General features: G+C 44.8%; 2 protein-coding genes across 2 annotated transcripts; one reads left to right on the top strand and one right to left on the bottom strand.

The window, feature by feature from the left end:
• Positions 1-2,421: 2,421 nt before the first annotated feature.
• Positions 2,422-4,725, bottom strand: med10 (mediator complex subunit 10). The gene is made up of 4 exons (XM_068575700.1): positions 4,480-4,725; positions 4,307-4,390; positions 3,691-3,793; positions 2,422-3,266 (listed from the first exon to the last, which is right to left on the bottom strand). The coding sequence occupies exons 1-4, from the start codon at positions 4,599-4,601 to the stop codon at positions 3,171-3,173; spliced, it is 405 nt and encodes a 134-aa protein (XP_068431801.1). The 5' UTR covers positions 4,602-4,725; the 3' UTR covers positions 2,422-3,170.
• A 1,394-nt stretch (positions 4,726-6,119) lies between these two features.
• ube2ql1 (ubiquitin conjugating enzyme E2 QL1) lies at positions 6,120-18,293 on the top strand. The gene is made up of 3 exons (XM_068576369.1): positions 6,120-6,412; positions 7,126-8,057; positions 16,049-18,293. Exons 2-3 carry the CDS (start codon positions 7,353-7,355, stop codon positions 16,178-16,180), a joined length of 837 nt encoding a protein of 278 aa, XP_068432470.1. The 5' UTR covers positions 6,120-6,412; positions 7,126-7,352; the 3' UTR covers positions 16,181-18,293.
• Positions 18,294-20,324: the final 2,031 nt, after the last annotated feature.

The raw sequence follows: 20,324 nt of genomic DNA, 5'->3' as shown, positions 1-20,324 counted from the left end.
TATTTAGCTTTTTTTTATGAGAAATGTAACTTTCAAAGTCTGGCAAGTATTTGTCATTATTATTTGTTTTAATGGCTTAAAACAATGTGTAAAAACTCAAAATGAAGAAACATATTTTCATCATGTTTCTCTTCCTCATAAGAAAAATGGAAAGCTCAGCTTTAGGGTTCAGAATGCGTTGGATAAACGTCAATAGCGTAACTATCCGAAGAGTCACGGTAATTTGAGTTTTGCATGTTTTCCCTGTTGTCGGCGACGGGGTCCGTGTAGAAAAAGAGGAGACGCATCATCCTGCTGGTGTTGATGGTCCTCTCGGTCCCGCTTGACAACACTTTGGATTGGGTCTAAATCTCCATGGGTCCCTTCTGGGTCTGCTCTCATGTTGTAAAATCATTTTCAAAGGACTGTATTTTATGTGTCGCTTTTATTCACAGCAGTCACACAGTGCATTTAAATAACGGCATGGACATGGGAATACAATGATGAATACAAAAGAAAGGTACCATGCACCCTGGAATCACACCTCCCTGATGGTTTGTCGTTGTTTTTTAACACACTGAATACATCTTTCTTTTGTATTCAGTTTTATTTTCTGTCTCTACCACCTGTCCCACAGGTGATGTGGATGTGCACAAACGTGCCCTCGCTAAGAGAAAGTATGAACTCAACAGGAATAGTGTGTGCTAATTGCAGAGAGAGAGAGAGAGAGAGAGAGAGAGAGAGAGAGAGAGAGAGAGAGAGAGAGAGAGAGAGAGAGAGAGAGAGAGACAGAGAGAGAGAGAGACAGAGAGAGAGAGAGACAGAGAGAGAGAGAGAGCCTGCCAGCAGCTCATCCTCATTTCTCAGTTTGTACATCCACATTTCCTTTCCTTCTCTCCTTTCCTTGCATCTCAGTTCCTCCCTCCCAACTGCGATGCAAGCAAACAAGGCCGAGGAAGAGACTCAAGAGGAGCAGGAGGAGTCGAGCCAGTGTTCATGACAACTCCCATGTTGTGTGTATTGCTACTTTTAATTCAATTCACAACTTCTTGCAGACTTCAGAGATGTCAGTATCCGTCTGTCCATTTCACACAACATGGCCAAATAAGTGTATTTATCAGAAGAACAAACTATCCCTTCTTTTTTTTAAAAAAAAAAGCAAGAATTAAGAGAAATATTTTACAATACGTGCAATATCTAAAAACTAAAAAACCAAGTTGAGAAACAAGGAATTCTTTAGATGCAAACAATGGCCTCCAGGACGCTCCTCCTCTCATAAAAGATGGAAGCCGAGTCCTCTGACTAAACGGCACGCGTGTCTGGTAGACGTCAGGGGAGAGTGACAGCGAGGGGAAAGGGCTGCCCGTATCACGTCGCTGCGCAGATCACAAACCAATAACAGAGCTCATTTCCCTCCCTTCTCTCCCAGAGGATCGGCCTCTAGGGTCAGCGGGGGGGCGGCGTCGTGATTGAACCCCTGGAAGGAGGAGGCGTGGCGGGCCGTGACCTGCCTGATGACGCGGCCCTTTCTCCGGAGCATCTGTCCCTTTTGTAGACACACACACACACACACACACACAGGATGTCTATGAGAGGAGACTCTGGCTGGTGGCCCACTGACACATTTAGCCGTGTTAGAGACTTTTATTTTGACAATCATCTCGATTCATGGGAGTGGAAAAGAATTACACAAAATTACCTTTTTTATATGTTTTGGATGCTATAAATATTATTTGTCGTATCAACAGGAAACATAGAAGAAAAAAACATATATATATATATATATATATATATATATATATATATATATATATATATATATATATATCTGTATATACAGTATATAGACATACTGTATACTTCAGGAGCATTAGTTTCAACAGTTGTTATTCTTTCGTATTTTGGTATTTTTCATCCCTTAAAATAAGATTTTCCAGGAAAACATGTACTTGAATACTTGCATTTTAACAAATAGTCAAATACTAAAATGCCATTTTAAATTTGCAAAAGTCTTTCCCAGATGCAGTCACTCTGATGAACAGGTAATATCAGATGACACTAAATATTTCATATATTATTATTTTTAGATATACCATTCAATTTGTAACATGTGTACATCACTGTCTAATATAAGTTGTTGTATACATTAAGACTTTAAAAAACTGAAATATATAAATGCTTGTACTGTACATAAAGAAACCTGTACATTAATTATTAAATGTCTTTTGTAGCATATTTTCACTCTGCACTATTGCTCTAATGGAATATAGTTTACAATACACAGAAACAGGCTGACTTATTGCACTTTGTTTATAAATAAATACTTTATATATGTATAGAAATTCTCTTTACTCTTGTTCATCTTTTCATTGTCCTTGTTTTGAAGCTATATTTGTTGTATTTCTGTGCATGTACAATGAGCGTGTCCAACAAAAGTCCAACTACAGAACCAGTCCAACAAGGATCATTTAATAACAAAAAACATATTATAATACAAACAAGTTACAAATAAAGAGTGGACTCATTTCTGACCGCGTCATGCGATCAGGCACAGAATTACCATCGAAGAGCGTTTGCATTCAATTATCGTGGCTTTTAGAAACCTGAGCTCGACACAAATTGTCATGAACTGTGTTGTGGTACAAATGCAGGTCGCACAAATATTCGGAAGCATTACAAAAGGCAAAGTGTAAGAGTATAAATATACTGTATGTACATCTGATGGAGTAACTAATGCAGAGTCAGACAGGTGCCGGGCGCTCCTGAACCTTTTGATTTTGTACAGTTTTGAGTTGTGGAAATGGCCTCTGCCGCCCGCTGAGTGCCGATGCATCAACGGGACATTAAAACAAATGTGTCTCCTGGCAACACACAACGACCCAGTGCTGAATATTATCGGTTTTCCCTTTCTCTACTCTTCCTGTGTATTGGCGTGTTGATTTACGTTTCTTAAAATTAAATTTAAATGGAGAGAAAGGACCGGATTGGCTGAGTCACGGGCGCTCGGCGGAAATTCAAACCTCCTCGTCCGTCGGTGTACGTAGTCAGCAAGTTCGTCACAATATTTATGAAAAATAATAATGGGTTTTCATCATATTCTGGCGGAGGGAGCCTGCTTGGTCCAACTCCCTTCAGGCTTTCAATTCAAGGGTCACAGGCTGAAGGTCAGAGGGGCTGTGTGGCAGCGGTCACTAGGATGGGACGTCCTCTCCGTGTATAGCCTTATACTTTACCATCTCCTCTGGAAAGACTTTGCCGAGCTCGGAGATCAGAAGGCTCTTGAATTTCTGGAATAAAAAAAGACAATACAGCAGAAGAGGTTGGTTTATTATCAACACTGATAACCACCTTTATGTCAAGGACACAGACGCGTTGATCGGCACAACGACAAAAATTTGCTTAATTGAGCATCTGAACATAGAATAAATGTAAATAAATCAAATAGCTGAGCTTCTACTGAACCACAAAACTATTCAAGCATTGAGTCCCAGTACAATTAATTAATCAGCGACTTAACAGGGAGGAATAACTCAAGTACATCTTTGTATAATTAAGGCCAGGCTTCTAAGAGACATTTATATTGATCTTTGAGGACATTTTGAAATACACTGGGGAGCATTTCCTTAGTAAAATAGTGTGTTTGTGTAGTCTGTTTGTTCTTGCTGTGTCATTGGTGGGGAATGTCAGCGACCATGGGACCCAATCACTTACCGTCATAGTGTCAATCTTCCCTTTGACCTGCTCGTTCCTCGCCAGGGCCCTCTCCAGACATTCCTTGGTGTACAGCTGCGGGTTTCGACCTTGGTCAATGTATCTACGAAACACAAGGCCAAATATCGTTTTAGGGAACCGTGAAGAAGCTCTCAAGACAAAAGATAAGGATGTAGGAATTCCATGAGCTATATTTGGGTAACTTCGTGTATATTATTGATATAGTTTTTGGTTTGCTTATTCATTATCATTTCAGCAACCCTCATCAGAAACACAGTGGCAACGGAATTATTTCCCTCTTTTTATATATGTGTATGCCGAATTTAAAAGGGTCTCTCAACAACCATAGTACAAGTTCAAAAAGTGGCATGTGCCATGACTAGATTGCCAACAACGAATGATAATTTAAAATCCTCAGAATTTCGAATAGGGTTTGGCGTGGCTTTAACGTAAAGCTATTTGTATTCCTCTTCCTTGCAACACAACACATACGTGTAGTCACAGCAATGACAGACAACAGCAAACGTGTTAATAAGATAGTCGTATATATAGACACACACGTCATAAACGGACAGGCACAATAACATAACAGCTACGTTGACGTCACTGGACTCACTCAAACACCTCCAGCGGGACGTTGATCTCGTGGAGCTGCTGACGGCACTTCTCGATATCCTGCAGTCCGGATATCATGAAGTTTCTGGGAGGGAAAGTCAGAAGAGAGCCGGTCAAACACGACGCTCAACCGGCGGACTTGTCGTCGTCGTCACGGTCTCGGTTATAACTCACAGTTTCTGGTTGAGCCCCGTCTGGCTGCTAGGCTGGAAGTCGCTGACGATGATCCCCAACTGTCGAATATTCTCGATAAATTTCTCCAGGTGCTCCTCCAGGTTATCAAATTTTTCAGCCATCTCAGCTGACTGTTCTCAAACTACTAAAAAAAAAGAAAATATCCCCCTTTTTGTCAAATTATCGGTATTGCCTCTGTAGCCACCGACTCAACGGCAGTCAGAACGCCGAAGTGCTTTACGGCAATGTACTGGCCAATCCCTATGGGTGCTGGTGTGCTGCCAAGGCAACGACCAATGACAGAGTGTCGTTAACTGACATGTAAAGTCTCAAAGTGTCGCGCTGCCAGTCAAGGAGGCTTCTTTGTCAAAACCATAAACTGAATTGAGTTCATTACGGCAGAGGGACTGTATTGCATGTAAGCCAGTATTGTACAATTACTAAGCCAAATGTTATCGGTTTACTGATTTTAATCATAATGAGAATGTATGTCAATACATAAATTATCGGAAAAAGAAACAAAAATCACACTTGTTGTTTCATAGCCAACATGTCTCATCCAGCTATATTTTGTATTATATACATGATTAACCTACCGCCGTTTTACAAAGTGCAAGGGGAGATTTCACACAATACATAGGAAGATACAACATATTACTGCAATGCAACTCTACATTCAAAATTAGACTTATGTAAGCATGTCTGACAAATGCAGAGACACTGGTCTTGTCTATCGATCTATCAATGTATATATATATATATAGAGAGAGGAGAGAGAGAGAGAGAGAGAGAGAGAGAGAGAGAGAGAGAGAGAGAGAGAGAGAGAGAGAGAGAGAGAGAGAGAGAGAGAGAGCTTTTCCCTGTATTTTCCAACGGTCCTCCAAAATAAATCTGAGCTTTGCTCGCTGCGCACAGTAACTTTTACTCAGGGTAATATATACATTTGCTGACAGCATCGGGGAAAATGGGAGACTAGTGAAAGTGACTGTCAGTGACGTTGAGATTACATTCCTCCGGCATCCTCTTCCCTTGATGCTATTGAATAGTCTATTCTCTGCACAAGAAAGTCAAGCTGTACAGACAGAGACAGATTAAAACAGGAAATATACCATTGCATTTCAAACTAAAAGTACCATTGTAAAAAAACGTGATTATTGTAATAAACCTTTGTTCAACTGCTGTGGAACTGCTCATAATGTTGTGGCTCATATTCTTTAATATTTCCATTCTTTATCGTGATGCATTGGAATCTTTGGTTGTGTTATAGTGTCCAACCCTACCTTATGCTAAAGGAGATTTGTTTTCTATTTTTCCCTGATCTAAATCATATCTTATCATTTTGCTTGTTGACTTTCTTTGTACACCAAATAGTTAGTCAAATGATGGAGCATTAAAGATGTGGAGCGTTTTATTGAGAAGGTTAACAACGTAAAGACGCTTATAGTTGATCCATTTTTGGTCTTTATTGCGATTGCCAATTGGATTTTATTTTCACACACAGTTGGCTCTATACCTTGTCACGATTCAGCATGAACGTATCCATGTTGGTGCTCAGTTTACCTTGAACGCAACTTCCGGGCTTTTATTTTGAAAAGCAAAAGGTCTAGCTGTTGCAGAGCTTCACCGGTGAGAACAGACTGGCTGAGAAGGATTACCGGGGGCTGGTTTGTCCTCGGCTGCATTAAAACCGGAGCTGCCGCAGCTGCACACACACGCACACACACACACACACACACACACACATACACACACACACATCAAAGGCTCTCCTTCTCCTCGCTGCAGCTCCCGTCCCGCGGCACGTCTTCTGGATGGTGGAGACATTTCTTCCTTTTGCTCACAACGGGATCGCTGTTCGGTCCACATAACGGGATATAATAACACAAGATATATTTTTTTGAAACGGACATACTTCGACTCTCACCCGTCTACGGTAAGCACGGGCTGCCGACGGTTTGCTGGTCTGATATTGTGTCTGTGTGGGCGGCCGAGCACAGATAAAGGAGAACGAGTCATAATGATAGAAATGCAATGTGGGATATTGTTTGGCCGCATATGTTATTTATGGCCTTTTAATTCCCTATAATAATATAATCCATTTCATTTTTTTTAAACGGCTTATATATCCTCAAAGCCTTTGCTGACCTTAGTCATATGAATATGTACGTGTTTTAATCATAGTGTTTATATAATGTGCCTATATACATATGTATTTCCTGTAGGAGCCTAGTGTGTCTAATCACTGGTGAGAGGATCATTTGTTGAAACAACCTTGTGATGCAATATGGTGTTTTTTCCTCCCTTGGCGTTCATTCCGTTGACATCCCTCCTTTCTTCTATGACATCCCGAGTATATGCATGTCTTTTATTCTGATTAAACCCACAACAGAGGCTCAGTTGTTAATATGTTTTACAATATCCCGAGTGCTCGTGGGTTATGTATCGACCTCTCATTGAATAACTGCAGTGACAGTCATGGTGTCGGTCCACTAGTGTGTGTGGGAGGTGTGTATGTGTGTGACAGGAGAGGGAGGGAGGGGGGGGGGGTGTACTCCATGAATCTATTTAGACAGAGCTGTTTTATTTTGGTGTTGTCTCTAAGTGAATACTCTACCTAAACTCTCGTTCTGCTGCTCTGTCCTTCAGCCGAGCCGCGTCGACATGATGCGCTGAGGAGAGAAGTGCACAGGCTCCCCGGTTGTTCATCCCGTGGCTGCAGTGAGCGGAGGAGGCGATTGCGGCACAAGGTTGATCTTCAGAATCAAGAAAGGTCTTCTCTGTGAGCAGGGCCCGACTTTAAAGGGTGATTCTTGCCCCTGTGCGGGGGCGGGGGGGGAGAGACCGGCGGAGAAACAATAGATCTCTAGAAAATTATGGCCACCTTACTGCGGAAGATCGGTCTCATCCGCCTGCACGACCGGGACACCGAGGACCCAAAGCACCATCAGGGCTCGCTAAAGGGGACTAAAGGGAACCAGAAGAACAACGCCAACAAACACTGTCAGACCGCCAACGAAACCAACATCCTGAGCACCCCGGAGATTAAGGCGAGGAAGCTGGACCTGCAGGGCAAGGACAAGCCGTCCGGCAAGGATAAGCAGGGCAAGGATGCGAAGGAGAAGCAGCAGACCGGAGGAGGCGGGAGTAAAGCCACCAGTGCCTCCTCGATACCTCCGCTGGCGCCTCACCGGCAACACTGCACCCAGGTCCGGACGCGCAGGCTGATGAAGGAGCTCCAGGAGATCCGGAGGTTAGGGGACAACTTCATCACGGTGGAGCTGGTGGAGGACAACCTGTACGACTGGAACGTCAAGCTGCACCAGGTGGACAAGGACTCGGCGCTGTGGCAGGACATGAAGGAGACCAGCACCGAGTTCATACTACTCAATGTCACCTTTCCCGACAATTTCCCCTTCTCTCCGCCGTTCATGCGGGTCCTGACGCCCCGGTTGGAGAACGGCTACGTGCTGGACGGCGGGGCCATATGCATGGAGCTGTTGACCCCGCGCGGATGGTCCAGCGCCTACACGGTGGAGGCGGTCATGAGGCAGTTTGCGGCCAGCCTCGTAAAAGGACAGGTGAGGGGGGCTGGCGGGTGAGAGAGAGAGAGAGAGAGGGAGAGAGGAGGGAGGGAGGGGTCCATCAACCATGCAGCATGTTCATCATGTCTAGTAGATTAATTTTCCACCGGGACACGCACAGGAAGTGTGAGCAATGTGTTATTAGGCATCCGTGCGTCATGCGTAATAAAGAACTGCGTTCACGCACGCACAACACATGTCCACCACGGTGAGGCTTTAGTCTAATATGAATGTTTAAAGCAGTATTTCGTTTAATACATCTGGAGAAATATCTGGAAATGTGTTTTTAGTAATGTCCTCTATTTGTTGATCTACTTATCATGTTCCTGATTTTCGTCGGACACCAGTGGAGTGGCCTCTCAAGACAACATCCAAAATTCATGAGTTTATCCCAGTAGAAAATATGCCTCAATGCTAGACAGCTGAAAGATGAAAAACACATTCAGTATTGATGTTTTTGCTATATGTTTAGCCTATTTTTAGCATCCGTTATGCTCAGTGTGAGCTGCTGCTGTGCTGTCACGTCGCAGGCCTGTATAGTCTCCTCCCCTTTCCTCCCTGCTGGGAGCCAACCCATGAATGTGAATATTATTAATCTTTATGTGACTTTACAGCAGCCATTTCATGCAGCGCAAACCTCAGTATCTCCCTGATTCCAGCTCTTCTCTGCAGCTCTCCTTTTATTGCCTCCATAAATCAGAATGCTTTGACAACAAAGACGGGCTTGCCATGCGATGGAGCGGTCCCCTCTCTAATGCAGCCTCACAATATCTGTGCTAGGGCAGATTATTGGACAAAGTTATTCAACGTGCCTGATGGATGGAAATATATTTGAATAACGGGAGGCAGCAGGTAGCCTATGTGCCTACCAGCAGGGTTCTCTGTTATAGACTGAATGGATTATGTAATCCTGTCAAATCTGTTTTTCACATCCTCAGTGCACTGCAGCAGCAGCAGCTCTGCAATTTCGATGGAAAAAGCTGCATCTCCGAATGCACTCCGGGCTCCAATCGTTTAAACTCTGAATCGATTGTCTGGTTTCCACCACGACAAGAATCACAGTTTTCTAATAAGCTTTTTTTCTCTCCTTCAAATGCTCACTTTTGCCTTTGTATCCCAGTCGTTTCCTCTGTAGAGTTTTGATCCTTTCTCCTCCCCTGACTCTCCGTGTGACGTCAGCAGCATGACAGCGCTGTGGCAGGAGACCTTATGTAAACTGTCACTGGATTCTCCTGCCCAACCCCCCCGAGTCCCACAGGGCTTCTTTTGGTTGTGGATGATATAACTGAGCAGTATTCCTGAGTCCTCTGTTGTCATTAAGCATCTGTGACCAAGCGAGGTCAAGCAACAACGACAAAAAGATGTACCCATAGCTGAGAGAAATAGAAGTGTGTGTGTGTGTGTGTGTGTGTGTGTGTGTGTGTGTTCTTCTTGATTTGCAGCTTGAGGAGATGAGCTGGCAGCTCCGCAGTGCTCCCTAATTATGGTGCAGTGTCTTCCCTCTCCAGTTTGCTAATGGAAACAATATTGATTAATTATTCCTGTGTGTGTGTGTGTGTGTGTGTGTGTGTGTGTGTGTGTGTGTGTGTGTGTGTGTGTGTGTGTGTGTGTGTGTGTGTGTGTGTGTGTGTGGCTGTGTGTCCGCACGCACTTCTTCATGTCTTTGTTCGCCTCTTCTGGGGTTATGAGCCCACGCAGGCCCTCGCATGTCCTAATTTTCTGGGACACGTACTCGTCACCCGTGTCTCATGACAAACAAGGAACTATATTTATAACGCTCAAACACACGGGGTGGATTTATTCGTCCCTGGGCAGCGGTTTTCGCTACGACAATACGTGATATGGTTTGTTTAGAAGCTTCCTGCCTATTTCTAGTGCGAGAGGAAGCGCACGGTGACAAAGCGCTGAGGTGAAAGTCAACAGAGACTCACGCGTCTCCATCTACAGATGTGAGGGATGTGAGGGAACACACATACACGCACAGACATACACACACACACACACACACAGACACACACAATCACACAAGCTCGACATCAGTTCACCAGTCTGGCCTTCGGATACTTACCTTCCGATTTTTAGACAATCACGGCACATTGTACTCCATCTTGTATGCCAGTGAATGAAGTCTCTTGGTGCTGTGCCGGTGGTCGGAGCAATTGTGTGTGTGTGTGTGTGTGTGTGTGGGGGGGGGGGGGGGGGGGGGAGGGGGGTTACTCTGCCTCATGTTTGATACACAGGTGCCTTTGTAGTGGGAGCCAATGTGGTGGTTGATCTGTCCATCGGTTTAGAAAGTACGCTGGAGGCACCAGGAAGTAGACTCATAACATTCTCTCTTCTTCTCACTTTGCACTGAAGACGAGGAGGCGAGGTAGATTTTCTTTGCAACCATTTTGATTCCCTATTCATTTCTGTAAACTGTCAGTCACTCACACTCACGCTGACAACGTCTTCAGCCCTGCGTCGCGTACCAATCAACTGTCAGCGGCGCGTCACTCATTTTATATCACAAACGTAACCTGAACTCAGCCGCTATCAAGTGTTAAAGACGACACCCAGTCAACAAGATGTGACACCGTTTGCGAGGTGACAACAATTGTGAGACATTTATGAAGCGAAAAAACACACAGACGTGTACATGTACTACATTTGCTGCTTTTCTCAATGTTTTGTAAGTAATGTAGACTCTAGAAAAAAGTGTGTTCTTCCCACGCCTAAGCCGAGATGACTCCCTCCCATGACATGAAAAGGGTTATTTGTTTTACATTACGACCCTTGATGTTCCTGTTTCCTGTGATTTCATTGTTAAATTGAAATCTGTGAGATTCTGTAGAAGGATGAACGGGAGCAACGTGTGATGCACACTGTGTGCAGACAGAGGAAGCTAAACCAATGACACCAACTTAAAAAAAAAAAACGTTGGTATTATCCTTTAATGACCTCCTAATGATCTGAAGAGGATGACGATGACATTGATCCCTGTTTGTTTATCCCGACCCCGTTAAGCACATGTCTGCGTTATGCAATCCCCCCCCTGTCCCACACACACACACACACACACACACACACCCCATTGCCGCCAGAGCTGCTTCCCAACATGCACTGGGGCATCCTCTCCTCTGCCCATTGACTGATCTCCATTCACACGATTACCCGGCAGCCACTTTACAGTGTGTGCACAGTGTGGGCCTCTCAACTTAGCTGAAATAGATAAACACTGACATGGCACTGTATAGGCCCGGGGCGCTCACTCAGCTGGCTACACACACAGACATACACAGACGCCCTCACACACAGACACACACACACACACGCACTTTTGTTTGCCCATCCTTTCTCTCACGAGCAGATATTTTTACTTTCTCTCTCCGTCCGTCTGCGGATGCGTCACGCCGAGCAATTCTTGTAGAAGCCCGTGAACACAATGCCGCCAGTTAATGCTCAATTTCCCCTTTTCATGTCGTAGTCACATAGACTCCTAATCTGCCTCTCTGTCTCACACACACACACACACACACAAATAGATCAAATGTGTCCACACACATCCATGTACGAACAGGTGAGCATGATGCTCACAACAAGATGAGGGCGCTGCCATCCATCTCCGTGTTGGTGACACGTGACGATACCAGGAGAACCGCACATCCGGGCTCTCCACCGATGCTCCGTGACAGTAGGCAAGCGGTGCATTATCTGTGTTTTTCAGCGCTGGTAATCTGTATTACGGGCCTCTGGCTGCACGGAGAGGCAGAGCAGGTTTCAGACAGCGTCGCTTAGGTGACAACCGCATGATTTGTTTTCCATTTTAATGGCTGCGCGGATCAAAGCGAGTCCCCGAGGAACGCTGCTTCTATCCATCCGAATGAGTCACTCGTTGCGTCACGCGCCGAAAGAGGAAAAGTTTTCTCGTTCCCAGCGCGATTCAACTTCCTCGGTCAAGTCGCAGTCCTCCTGCTGGCCGGTGAGATCGGCCCTGCGACGCCTCGTTTGAACCTGCCTTCGTTCGGAGCGTCCCCCGCGTCACACGACGGTCGTTTATAGCGGAAGCTAGATTTCAATATTGATTCAAATACAAGGGTGAAACGATAGGGCAGGCTCTTCAATACGCATGTCTGTGTGAGAGAGGCAGCGGGAGGACAAATTGAGAGAGAGTATCGCTAAGCCCCGCTCTGAAACGAGGCCAGTGTTGCTACAGGAATGGAAACTGTAACCCTATAATCTCCAGATCATTCAGCGTTATCACCTCATCTCCCTTTATCCCCGGCATCACTTTTGACCCAAAATAGCCGAGCGAGTACGCAATAGGACGCACCGATCATCCATTAGATGTCATGGGACTGGAGATTTAATGCTGGACTGTGTCTGATGTGTCTCGCTGCATGGAGAAAGAAGCATGCAGATCAAAATTGTTGTCCTAAAATCCACGTCTTGTTCAAGAGACTGACAGCTTTTTATCTTTGTCTTCTTCTTCAAATACAGCACTAATGCTCACCCAAGGCTAATGTTGAAGATTATGCAGACGCACTTATCTTGTTTGATCTCTCTAGTCCTCGTCTAAATTTGTATTTGGGCTCTTTTTTTGTTGGTGCTGAGACAAAAGTAGTTATGAAAAAAACATGTAAGCTGTGTCCTTTTGGATTTCACAGTGTCTGTCCTTAAACTATGCATTAGTAGTTTGCTAATCTTATTGTATTAAGCTCGTAGGATTTATTACAGGGATTAATACAAATCATTGTGTTTATAGATTTCTTTCTAGAATGAATTGAGAAAAACGGCCGATAAATGCATGGTATTCTACGAGATATGCAAATAGTTTGATTTCATTCATTCAGGTTTTCAGATATTTATGTCTGAGATTTCTACCACGACACTAATGAAAAATGTTAAGTCCCAAGAATATAACATGTTAACTTCAGCTTCAGAAGTGCTGGTAAGCTGAGCCAGGCTAGCAGTTTCCAACTGTCACCAGTCTTTATGCTAAGCTAAGCTAACCGGCTGCTACAGACAAATATGAGAGGGATGTCTTCAAAACCACACTTCTCAAAATGTCAAACTATTATTTTAAGCACCAAATTAAACAGATTGAAGAAGTTTATTTTTTGTGCATCAGACATTGCGTCACTAGCGATGGCCGACGTCAACATGGCTGCCTTCACCCAGCGCTCTGCTCCTCAAACACTCCAGACAGTGGATCGTACAGCTGCAGGACTAACTATGGGTGTCTCACAAAATGAGGCTATTTATCTGCACTGCAGCATGCAGAGGAGCTCACCATATACAATAATTTCATTAGTGGTGGTTTCAGCAGAGTGGAGTGGCCTCCAGTTTCTCCCTGCCAAGAAGCATTCTGGGTAGAGGGAAGTGGTGCAGTGTTGTTGTAGAGCGCGTACAAACAATTACAGTAAATTACCAGGCATATCTCAGTGTAGCAGGCCAGTGTCTAGCGAGGTGACGACAACAACATCAGTGGAGCTCAGAGAGTGTATATGTTGACGTAGTCACGGTGACATCGCCCGTTGGTTTCTGGACTGTTTTCCTGAAGCTTTGAGTTTGACGTTTTAGCCGTCGCCATCTTGTTTTTTTTACAACCAGAAGGGACACGAGGGTGGAGCTAAGTACAACTGAACGCTGAGAACAAGACATTGTAGGCGCCCAAAATGTTACAATTAATTTACATGAACAGAAATTATAAGATGAAGACAACTGCCAGGCCGTGATAGCGACCTGTCAATCACAAGGTAGCCCCGCCCTAAAGCATACCCTACTTTAAGGTCTATTTGGCTATAAATGAGTATTGAAGAAGACTTGAAACTAGCGATTATGGTCATAAACTCATGTTTACACTGTACATTGAAGTAAAAAAGTCATTTTCTCATAGACGTCTATACAGTCAGAGCAGAGGAGTCGCCCCCTGATGGCCATTAGAAAGAACGCAGGTTTCAGGCACCTACGCGTTTGCTCCAATTTCTCGAGCGGGTGCATGCTGCCTCAGTACGCCCAGAGATTTGCTGCGCCGTCAGACCAATTTACCTTCCATTTCTGATGTTTCTGTAATTCTGAGGTGCTTTTTATTCAAACGCTGACTTTCATCTGCTGTACGCCTTTGCCGTGGCTCTGTTTCTATCAGAGAGTTAAATGGGAAGACGGTTCCTCCCACAGGCTTTTCTTTGGGGAAGAATTAGCGACGCTGCCAACAAAACCGAATGAGCAGCTTTATCGTCACGCCTCTTTTCTCTTTGATTTCCTTTTCTCTTTTTTTGTCCCTTGTCATCCCACGCTTATTATTAGCTCCAGTGTGTGAGGGAGGGAGGGCTTCATCAAGGTGTTGCCCGGCTAAAAATGTCTCCGTGAGATGTCCCGGTGCCCTGAGTGAGATGCTTTTCACACAAGAGGGTTACACGATCACATATTTTCAACTCTTCCATCATTCAGGGCGTGAGGTGGTTCTGGTCCTCATGTCTCTGTTGCCCAGTGGAGTGGAGGGTACTTCAGACTGGACCTGAGGTCTTAAAAGCCCTTTAAACATTGATCTAACGTTAAACCCGCATTCAGACCACTTTATCTCCACTCCGGCAGCTCATCAATGTCTCGTGGGCTGTATCTCTGTCTTCCTACTTTCTGTCTGGAGAAACTGGAAACTCTTGTTTTCTGGAATGAGCTTGACGGCACCGCTGACAATTCAACTTTCTTTTGATCTGAAAATGCAAATCCAGATCTGACAAATAATCATTTTGACATAAGGCTGCTTATATTTACATTTCACATCATGAAATTCTTCATTTGGCCCAGAAAGTAAAACCTCTTATAACATGCAAGAAGACTTCAGGAAACTGAAGACTTTCTTTCCTCCTACTAACAGACACTTTGAACATTTGTGGTCACTTCTGTCTGTTTACATGATTGTAAACTTTATAATTTTGCGTCTTTTAAACAATGGTGATGGTCCTTTTCACCACTTTTTGACACTTTACAGGCCATCCAAAATGACTGACAGATGTATTAATACTGGCAATAATTGCAGCTTTAAATAGAAGCTGCTATCAGCTAAAAATCTGTGCGGCTCAGTTGGCAAACACAACCACAGGATGGAAGGAAACCTCTATCTCCATTATTGTATAACCAAAGAAAACATGACTCACATGACGGCTGAGATCTTCATTGAGATCATCGCCATCAACCATCAATCAATTGTTCTTGGACTCAACATTTATTTGTTTGTTGAATTTGGTGAAATTTCATTCATAATTCTCCGTCTGACGGACAGCCGGACAAATCAATAGATTGCGTGAAAGAAACTTCTTTAGTCGACAACACCTTCAAAACAAACAACATTTGAATATAATATTTTGGACAATTCATTTTTTCTTCATTTTTTTCTGTAAATTCTATCATTTTTGGAAATACACTGACATGTCTGTTAAATATAAGGCTTAAACCAGCAGGTGGTTAGCTTAGCGTAGCACAAAGACTGGAACCAGCGAGCACATTTCTCTACCAGCAGCTTCAGTTGAATAAATGACACGTTATGTTTCTTTATGGACCCGTGTGTAGCATTTCTGTAGATTAGCGCCGCCAACAAATCCTGCACGCTGTATCTTTCATTCAGCTAAAAACTAAAGTGTTGGAAGCTAATAAATGATCGTGTTTTTGCTGCTACATTTGTAGAATATACACTCATTTTTTAACAATTAAAACCCTCCAACGATCTCTGCTAAAGACATGATGAAAGACATGACCTTGCTGTCCTTAACGTTAGCTACTTCCTTTGTGACCGTGTCCCCGAACTGAGATGAGCAAATATTGAGGCTTTTTATGAAAGTGTGAATGTGTTCAAACCCCATTAAGAGGCCTGAAGAAATGAAAAGAACATGTCAATTTGTTCCATTAGTTTGCTGGTGTTTGATTTTGTAGCACAATGCTAACCTCATTTCCTCTCTCTCTCTCTCTCTCTCTCTCTCTCTCTCTCTCTCTCTCTCTCTCTCTCACAGGGGCGTATATGTAGGAAATCCGGGAAGTCCAAGAAAGCGTTCAGCCGCAAGGAAGCCGAGGCCACCTTCAAGTCCCTGGTGAAGACCCACGAGAAGTACGGCTGGGTGTCCCCGCCCGTGTCCGACGGCTGACTGCCGGGCCGCCGGCCCTCCGACCCCCCCGCGCGCTAGCCGGGAAGCAAAACCCAGCTAGCCCCGACACGCGAAACGACACACCACGCTAACTCAACAATCTCCCATCTTCACCTTCTGCTGTTTCACCCAAAAGATGTTCTTTTTTTTTTGTCTTTTTTGGTTGTGTGTGTCTTGTATTATTGCGTTTTTATTGGGATTTTTTTAATTCTTTTTTTGTTGCCCTCATTTCTACTGAGACTCGCGGAGAGCAGACACGTCATCGCCACTCCTCCACCTAGAAGCAACTTTTGTTCCCCTCCCTCTCACCCAGGGAGATACTTTCCCCCATTTTGGAAAGACCTGAGAGGGAGGTGTGTGTGTTTGTGTGAGTGTGTGTGTGTGTGTGTGTGTGTGTCTGTTTGTCGGACTCGAAGTGTGTACGGTGGATTTTGTTTTCGTCATAACACACACCGACGAGCAAACAGGAAAAAAATCGGACAGTGTGGACTCCTCCACCCATGTGAAAGACTACTGAATGAAGGAGACTCATCCTCCTCCTCGGTCCTCTTCCTCCCATCCTCTCTCTCTCTCTCTTTCTCTCTCTCTCTCCTTCCTCCCTCCCTTCTCCTCTACGGCACTGAACTGGCATCGCTTCCCGCCGCCTCTCCCTCTCTGTAGCTGTCGGGTCATTTCCATATAAATGGAGCTGTTAATGTTTAATAGACGGCAGCTCGCTGGCGTTGATTCTCACTCAGTCACTTCTTCGTTTCCCGTTTCTTTCGACTGTGCCGTTGCTCACAGTTCAATGCAACAAGATTGTAATTTACATGGAGCTGTGCTCTCTCTCTCTCTCTCTTTTTCTCTACATCTGTTTCCTTAGCTCGCTCGTTCACTCTGCTTCTCCTCCCTTTCTCTCCCGTCTCTTGCGGCTACATTTAGAGCTCACTGTTGCGTAGATGGATGTTGATTTCTAATGGAGGAATAAAAAGTTACTCGTTGCTTTACGCAGAGACTATGTAGACTACGATTAATAGAATGAAGGTTAATCTCCTCTTTCTTTCTCTCTCTACTCTGATGTTACCGTGTGTGTGTGTGTGTGTGTGTGTGTGTGTGTGTGTGTGTGTAGGAGAGGAAGAAGTATTTCCCATGATTTAGATACCAGATGGTACAGCTGAAGGCCAGGCTTCAGTATGTGTGTGCTTGTGTGTATGTGAGCAAGGGAGACAACCCTTTAAACAGAGAATAATATGATTTACTGTGAATGACACTAAAAGGCCTAAAGGGAGTGCTGTTTTTTTCTCTTTTTTTTTGCTGAATTACTTGTCGCCGTCTTGTCCTACTTTCTATGTCAGCTCCTGATTATTAGTACTGTAAACAAGTGTGTGACTGAATATCTCTTCCGTCTCTTTCTCTCTCGATCCATAAAAAGGTTAGGCAAGTAAACGCTTCGGACGTTTAGCTGTGCTCCACACACACACACACACACACACACACACACACACGCACACACTCGTGCGCACTCCTCGACGGCGGCGATGACGCCCAGGAATGAAGACAGACAGACAGGCGCTCGAGCACCGCTGTGGATGGAGTGGAGCTTTAAATGAGCGCACGCTTCAGAGCCCGCCTGATTGATGTCTGCAGAGAGAGAGAGAGAGGGAGAGAGAGAGAGAGAGAGAGACTGAAGGCAGTGGGGAGAGGAGGAGGAGAGCGGAGGCAGAGCTTTGATCACTACCGGCTGCTTCTGGAAATGTCAGGTGGCTTGCAAAATGGCCGAAGACAGATACTATTTGCTGTGACCTGCTGTGATTACTTAAGAGACACACAGTTCCCCAGTTCCAACCTTTAGAAGGACATTGTGAATATCTAATACTAACTCTACGGCCGCGGCAAACGTCAATCTCAATCAACCGGACGCCGGCCCGCTGCACACCGTCTGTCCGGTCCGGTCCGGTTGGGCTGCGCGTGTGTTTGTTTTGCTGTCTGCCAGTTAAATGTCAGAAGGGAAAGCTGCTAATTGGTCTGACATTTCAGCCGAGGAGCGTCATTAGAGACGAGTGGAAGGATGGTAGGATGTCAAACCTCCCGCTCGGCGCTGACATTTGGTAACTTTCTGCTCCTGCTCTGTTTTTTTGGGTGGGGGGGGGCATAGGAGCAGACGGTGAGTTAGGGAAGGAGAGACGGAGGGAGGCGGAGGGGGGGGGGCCTTGGAGCGTCTCAGCAGGGGGCATCCACCTCCTACGACCGTAATCCTGCAGCAGGATACTTTAAACCGCTGAGCTGGAGGCTGAGCTGGAGGCTGAGCTGGAGGCTGAGCTGGAGGCTGAGCTGGAGGCTGAGCTGGAGGATGCCAGCATGCCGCGTTTGGATCGGGCTGCACCGCGTTTCAAAAGTCACTCCTCTCATGTGCGTGTAGTTTGCGTGGCCGATAACAAATGTCCGTGTGTGTGTGTGTGTGTGTGTGTGTGTGAGTGCGAGTGCGAGTGCATGTGTGAGCAAATACGTGTGGATTTAAAAAATAAAAAAGAAAAAAGAAGAAGAAAAAAAGCAGAGTTTCAAAAGAAACAACACACCATCTGGTATGTGATCGTGTACGAAAGCGCGTTAGTCCTCTTTGAACTTGGCTCGTCATTTCAGGATCGATCGCATCGTGATCTCTCGGCTTTGTCGGCGGAGGAAACTGTATAAACTGAATTATTAGCGAGACAAAATATCTCAAACGCTGAGTGTTTGCTGGTTTCAAGAGAATAATTTTGTGATATAGTTTTAGATTGGTAGTTTGCAGACACTAACTGGGTGAACTGATTATGTTGTATTATATCTGCATGTGAATCGTGATTGGTAGCTAGCTACTGTATATCTTTTTTCAAGAAAAGCAAGAAAAAATATGGGGAAAAACAAAAATGCAAAATGCTTCTCTTTTCTTGTTCTTTTTTTCTTCTTTTTTTGGGTTCTGTATTGTATGTGTATTTCTTTTATTTCGAAGCGTCCTGAAAAAATGTCACATTGTGTTATATGAATGTTTGTGTTTTAATTTATTTGTGGTTTGCCAAAATGAAGATTTGAAGCATGTTGCAGGTATTGTCAAAAAAAGAAAATGAGAAGGAAAAAAAAAAATGTACTGAGAAATGATAGCCTATGTATTTGTGTGATGGGGAATGTGTGTTTATGAAGGGGGGGGGGGGGTCAGGGAGTAAAGAAGGACAGAAGGTTGCAAGGCCTCAAGATTATGAAAAGGGAGCGTTTTCTTCATTAGGAGTGCATCAAAGTGGAATTAAGAAAATGTCTACGCTCCCTTGAATACTTCCTAGTCCCCTCCGTGATGTCACTACTGTTCCCCATTGGTCCTGCTCTAGTCAGTGATTTGGCTTATGGGTAATGCAGTGAACACAACGATCTGGACTGAAGTTTCCCCCCAGTCACAGATCAAGGATCAGTATGACCTCCCTCTGCTTCAAATCTCGCTCGTAAAAGGGAATGTGCACATCTGACCTGTGATCAGTTACTCCGGGCGACTCTGTCCCACTCCCGACTTGAGTGTCCGGTCGAGGCCGAGGTCTTAAAAAGTTTAAGAGGTGAAAGATCGTTTGCAAGACCAAACAGGAATGTGCAATAAAAGTTACAGCTTATTCAAACTCTGCTGTTTCGGGTTGTGGTTTTTGTTTCACACCTGCGTCATGAAGCTGGAAGTCACTCCTGGGAGCTTCTGCTGTACGCGCGCATGTATTTTTTAATGACCTACTTCCGGCAGCTGTGTCGCCTGCGTGGCCTCTGCGATGTCCTAGTTTCATCCGCTGTCTCCTAACGTCCTCAGCGGGGGGACGGACCGTAATCATCCGTCCTCGACTCTTTGGGCTTTTATCAGACGGCCTCCGGCGTGACGGGAACACTGTGTTCCCTTCTCTGAGCGTGAAGCGCTCGCCCTAATCTGAGGACACCGGCGGCCGTAAATGGACGTGTTGAAGAAAGTGTGTGTGCGGGCCACGCTGAGAGCTTACGGCTGGACTCCCTACTGAACGTCACGCTCAAGCTATTTGTTTTAAAGGTTAGGTAAGGTGCATTGAAAAGACGATACCAATCCAAAAGGGGAATTCAGTGACATGATTTCTACCAGCTGGGATGATTCTCTCCGACTCTATCGCTGGTATTTGGAGACGTCCTC

This window comes from Clinocottus analis, unplaced genomic scaffold, assembly GCF_023055335.1.
Source record: "Clinocottus analis isolate CAN_PGR_092001 unplaced genomic scaffold, fCliAna1.0.p SCAF_14, whole genome shotgun sequence".
NCBI classification, from domain to species: domain Eukaryota; kingdom Metazoa; phylum Chordata; class Actinopteri; order Perciformes; family Cottidae; genus Clinocottus; species Clinocottus analis.
This window is presented reverse-complemented; position numbering and strand designations above follow the sequence as displayed.